Source organism: Poecilia reticulata, linkage group LG13 (assembly GCF_000633615.1).
Source record: "Poecilia reticulata strain Guanapo linkage group LG13, Guppy_female_1.0+MT, whole genome shotgun sequence".
Lineage (NCBI taxonomy): Eukaryota > Metazoa > Chordata > Actinopteri > Cyprinodontiformes > Poeciliidae > Poecilia > Poecilia reticulata.
In genome coordinates, this window is record NC_024343.1 from 17,570,104 (window position 1) to 17,576,044 (window position 5,941).

The 5,941-nt window shown below is 41.2% G+C and overlaps 1 protein-coding gene across 4 annotated transcripts in view; it reads right to left on the reverse strand.

The window, feature by feature from the left end:
• LOC103474634 (galaxin-like) overlaps positions 1-2,252 on the reverse strand; it is a 22,128-nt gene extending 19,876 nt beyond the window's left edge. For 3 of the 4 annotated variants that reach the window (XM_008425750.1, XM_017308090.1, XM_017308089.1), the window contains exons 1-2: positions 2,220-2,252; positions 2,101-2,139 (exon numbers count right to left, since the gene is read on the reverse strand). Coding sequence is in view for 2 of the 4 variants with exons in the window: in XM_017308090.1 (XP_017163579.1) it covers positions 2,101-2,139; positions 2,220-2,247 (67 nt within the window). In the remaining 2 variants the exon portion in view is untranslated. Of the gene's footprint in view, positions 1-812; positions 883-2,100; positions 2,140-2,219 lie in introns of those variants that run through there. The other variant, XM_017308091.1, reaches the window with a different exon arrangement.
• Between the last annotated feature and the right edge of the window lie 3,689 nt (positions 2,253-5,941).

The following is a 5,941-nucleotide window of genomic DNA, read 5'->3' on the forward strand; positions in this document are numbered from 1 at the left end:
GTGTGTGTGTGTGTGTGTGTGTGTGTGTGTGTGTGTGTGTGTGTGTGTGTGTGTGTGTGTGTGTGTGTGTGTGTGCGTGCGTGTGTGGTGAAATATGGTTCATAGCTGCAATGAAAAAAATAGAATTGTACATTTTTAAATCTTTTTTAACCTTCAACTTGACTGCCGGTGTTCATAGTATCTATGTAAAAAGTAGATGCTGGGGGGGTGGCAAATGTGTAAAATGAAGACATTTTCAATTTATATGAGTGCACATATTAAGACAAATAGAAAAAGTTTCATGCAAAAAAAAAAAAAAAAAAAAAAAACTTCCAACTATTTAAAAAAAACGTTTAAACTACGGTCAATTTGACCCGCAACATAACAGGAGCGTTAAATGACACAAAGTCAACAGGAGGCGTTGACGTGCTGATATCAGTATCAAATACAGAAACCACAAAAGAACACGCAACTTCATCAGGTGCAGGACAGAGCGCACCTTAAAATGCATGAATTTGCATTGCAAGCTGCGCGCACTAATTGCTTTGCGCTCTGCTGTGTAGAGCGCAAGTGGAGTTGCGCTCAGGCGGGACGCGCGCCAGAGGTTACGTCCGCCGGGCTACGGCAACGGCTGCAAGAACTAACCGCTGTGGCTTACGCGTCAGCTTCAGTGACACCCGAAACTTGGGTAAAAAAAAAAAAAAAAAAAAAAGTGAAACCTCAAGGGAGAGAAAACGCTACAGAGGCGCTCATTCAACAAAGACTATCGTTCAAGTTTTCCCCCGGGGCGATCAGTGACAAGCAAACAAACTGATATTTAAACCACACCGCACAGTTGTCTGCAGTTTTCCCCCTCAACTTCTCTTTTTCCATCTCCCTCGCTCTCTCTGTGTTGGAACAACAAGTTTTCACCCGTTGTAGATCATTAGCGCGTGAGAAAATTACATCATCATAACGGATATGGCGCCGCAGCCTCGGGAAATCCCTTGCCGCCACCGCCGCCGCCCGATCTGCACTGGTTTCGTTCACTTTCACTGATCTCAGCGCACACCACTTTTCGGGGGAGGGGAGGAGGGGTCTGGATTTTCCCGACAGCAACACTGCAAGACCACCTGTTAGTTCACCCTCCCATCAAAACAAACAACCCATTAGTTCCATATCAGTGTTTAGGGTAAGTAATAAGATAAAAGTATGCGCGCAAAAAACACCCAAAGACCAAGGAACTCTTTCAGGATGAAAACAAAACTAAATATTGTTCACGGGATTTTCATAGAAAGCCTCCGTTTTCCAAACCCTCCATCAGTTTAAGGATGCTGCTGATGTGAATCAGACGCAGCAGTTCTGTTGGGTTTTTCTTTAAAGCAAAGCTGCTGAATATGTTGCAAAGAAACTCAGGGCGAGAAAAAAAACTCGCCCTGATATTCACAAGAGCTTTCCCTCGCATTTATTTATTTATTTATTTATTTATTTATTTATTTATTTATTTATTTATTTATTTATTTATTTATTTATTTTATTCTCGAAATTAATCCAAACACACAACGGCAATTCGCAAAATCCGGCACGCAGAGAAAGAGCGTGCACAATCTTTCCAGGTCAGACTTGAAGAACAAGACAGACAGTCGGAGACGTTCACATACACAAACCGGCTCGATCTCGAGATACAAGTGCACACTCTATGACTTCCCTAATCCAGGCGAAAGCAGCCTCAGATGATGATGATGATGATGATGATGATGATGATGATGATGATGATGATGATGATGATGATGATGGGGGGGAACTAAACCTGAAGACAAGGCAGGTTGTGTCGGTGTTTTTGGCTGGCAGGAAGATGCAAACGCTCGTTTAGTTACGTCTTATCTTATAAATATGTAAAAGAACAAGTGTGGGTTTTAACATCCCAACTGAAAAGGGGGGAAGTGACACTTGTAAAAACAAACAAGAAGACAGAAGGAACGCAAACACCTCGAAACACAGTGAGACACAATGGAATCTAATGAAAGGATGTAGGGCGAGGAGGAGGTGGGGGAATCGGAGATGAAGCGCACTGCGCACTGCGCACTGCTTACTAAAAACTAAGCAATTCAAATAATAAAGAAACAAGAGACAGGTACTTACTGCAAAAACTTATGAAGATGACGATATAGATCAGGCAAGCTGGAACAAAAGACAGTTCTTGTTATCAATCTTTTTTCTCATTCAAATAAAACAGTCTACACAGATGCGTCATGTTTTACCCATTTTGGAAGCATGGATCGTGCGCATCTTTATGCGTGTCTGACAGTTTGGGATTCAGGCTGAACCTACAGGAGGCTTAAATACGATATTCTAATGAGTCCCACCTCCCACGTGATATCACCTAAAAATATGGCATTTAAAAGCAAGGAGTGCGCTTTCACATGACCGTGCGTAAAAAATATGCCTTCAGGAAGCATCTCCAAAGCCGTATCACTTTGTAACGCCACACTCTTGCGGAATGTCGATGCATAGGCTTGTTGCATCCTCAGGGGGTTTGTTAGTGAAAATCTTTTGACAATATTGATTAATTATTCATTAAAAAAAAAGTGAAATCAACTTTGAGACATCACGCCTTTTTGGTAACGTCTTATCCCACCACTGTGTCATCAAAGGAGGATTTTGAGATAACGCACTTTAAGCAATCAAAATTTTAGCCTTCTTTGACGTCCTTGCACTTTCAAGAAGATGGTCACTGGCGTGTGACAAAACTGGCGTCTTAGAACACGCCTGCGTAATCAAACACTTTCTTATAAAAGTGATCGTTGTTTTTTTGTTTTTTTTTTTGCTTTTTCAAAAACGTCTAGCTGTAGTGATCATACAACCTTCCAATTCCAGCTGACGCATTTTCTTAAAATCAGATTATCTTCATCATAACCGACCGATGGGCACCTAGAGGAAGCAGCTCGACGTCGGGATAGAACAAAGCAAATGTTTATAAACCGCAGAGGAGCTCGTATCTCTTAAAAATCCTTATCTCACTGTGAGTCAGCCGCAGCATCATCCTGCCTGTCCGCAGCGGTCGCTGCGTTTTCATCTGTGGATGTTTTATTCCGTTTACGTTTGTTTTCTTAAGTTTATAAGGGCACTGAACATGGTGAGAGGCTCTTGTTCAACATCTTATCCAGCAGGTTTTTCTTTTCTCTTTTTTGTGATATTATCTTATGTTTTCCTTCTCATCCAAATTGTGGTACTTGTGGATGAAAGACGGCTCTTTGACGGACGAGGAAGGTTTTGAATTTGGTGCGCAGGATTCTTTATCTCACCTGGAAGTTTATAGTCTTTTATTATACAAGCAATTTATGCTTAGGTTTGTTATAAAAGCTTCACATTCGATGGGAAAATACGCTGACATCTGATTTTGACGAGGGTTTCTTCCTCAATTGTCCTGCGCAAGGAATAAGTGAATCTCTGCAAAAGATGCACCTCGGTTTGTCAATTTTTTATGTTCAAAGAATCTTTGTGAAACGTATGAAAAGCAGACAGCGTTTCATACTTCATCTTTTCATGATTTTACTCTTGTGTAAATTCTTCATTGAAACAAATTACATGGCAGTTTCTTCGTTAAGTCAAAGCTTAACATGAAAACAAAATGGCAATCCTTTCGTTGTGCTGCGCCCTTTTCCCTTCCGTGCAGCACGACAGAATCATACATCCATAACACTTTCATATTTTCACCGTGATTTGTAACAAAGTGCGCCGTGAGGACTGCAGTGAAGACCACAGGGTTTGTCATCTTTGTATAGCTGCAGATTTTGGTCCAATACAGAAAAAGTAAAGTACTTTGTTCAGATTTTTCAGATGTCACACAAAGCACCTTAAAAGAGGGACTGAACCATAGAAGGTTTTCATGAATTACTGTGAGCTTTAGAAGCAAATTCAACTTTTAAGTCAAAGAGATTTACACACTTCTGCCATGTGCTGTTTTTCTGGAAGCAACACAAACAACTGAGAACAGATCTCATATGTCTTGGCTGCATTTGTAGCCACAAAAAAAAATAAAATAAAAATCTGTTACACCCATAGAAATATTTCCAACCTTTTAATAACAGCAGTACTTTACAACTGGTGTAAATCTGCTAAGTGAAAGACGAATTATGTACAGTTTCTCCTTTTTCCACAAATAACAGTCATGATGTCGGCCGCTCAGCAGCCTAGCAGCATCCGCCTGTGATGTTGGATTCAAGTGGACGAGCAGCACGGTCAGGGCTAAGAGACACAACAAACATGTCAGGGAGCTCAAGGGAAATCTGAAGCAGATTTAGTTAAACAATGTCCCAACCTTTGAGCCTTTCTCACAGCCCCACCTTTTACGTTCAGGCAACAGCTGCTGCTGCCAGCACAAACATCCAAGTCGCTTCAGGAGAAATCTTCAGATGGGACAGAGATGGAGCTGCGTGACCGTGATGTAAAGAAGTGTATTTGGGAAAAGTCAAGAGGAGACTTCAAATCTAACAGTGTAATAGCTGTAAAACATGGGGGGTGTTTGCACCACACTGAGGGACTATTTGGATATCAGCTGTATGCAGGTGCAGCTAGACTGTAGCCAAGTAGACTTTTAAATCAAATGGGCAAACATTAGCTTCTGGGTTAGCATGGCTTTCCCTCCTGGTATTATAGAAACCTCACTGATGATGTAAACCAATTAAAGTGAGCCTTAAAGTGGCATTTATGGTTGGGAGACTGGTCAAATATGAACTCTTACATGGCTGTGATCAAAATCTAACATGGATCTCATAAACCATTCATTAGTGCTAATTACAGCTGTAAAAGCTTTTACCGTGAATTCTAATGATGTTAGATGAATTATTGATGTTAAAACATCAATAATTCATCAATTTACAAAAATGTCTGAAACTCACACATCTTGGCAGCGATTGGATCTTTCACATGGCATGAAAACCTCTCATGTGACATTAACAATAGTATTTCCTGTAGTCCACATGAGAAACAATGTGCAAAATCACAAGTGACCAAATACCAAAACAAAATGTGGGCAAAACTGCGAAGTCAGCTTCTACTTCTGAGAAACTATCAACTTCACATTCCTCTGAAATCTGTACTTCCCATAACGTCTCCTGACTTGTGTTATTTATTAAAACATTCAACAGGTTGGCTACTGGTTCATGTCACTGAATGAATAACTAGCTTGTTTTAACACTATTAATAGGTCTTGCATGCCAGCAAGATTCTCAAGAATGATGTCAATTATATTTATTAGGGGAGTTTGGAGTGTAGCGGCGGTACCTTCTGTACAGCTGTGTTTATTCTGAATGTGATTTTAACCATTCATAGCAATTATCCTTCTCATCTTTCTACTGATCTGAACTTTTTTGCCATTAGAAAACCAGAGGCACATAAAGCGAACCTCTATTTCTCCCGATCAATAAAAACAGCTGCATTCAGGACAACCAGTGGATTGGAGAAGGCAAAAAATGAAATCAGAAAATGCTTTGCTTCTGCACTTGTTTCCCCATCGCCATCAAGACATCTATGTGTTTTTATTGGATTTTATGTTCAAGACTAATACAAAGGGCTGCACAGTGGTGCAGTTGGTTGCCTTGCAGCAAGAAGGTTCTGGGTTCGATTCCCAGTCTGGGGTCTTTCTGCATGGAGTTGGCATGTTCTCCCTGTGCATGTGTGGATTCTCTCCGGGTACTCCGGCTTCCTCCCACAGTCGAAAAACATGACTGTCAGGTTAATTGGTCTCTCTAAATTCTCCCATTGTTGTTTGTCCTGTGACAGACTAGCGACCTGTCCAGGGTGAACCCCGCCTCTCGCCCAAAACGTTCGCTTGAGATAGGCACCAGCACTCTTCAGAACCTCTCTAGGGACAAGTGTGTACAGAAGATGGATGGATGGATGGATGGATGGATGGATGGATGGATGGATGGATGGATGGATGGATGGATGGATGGATGGATGGATGGATGGATGGATGGAT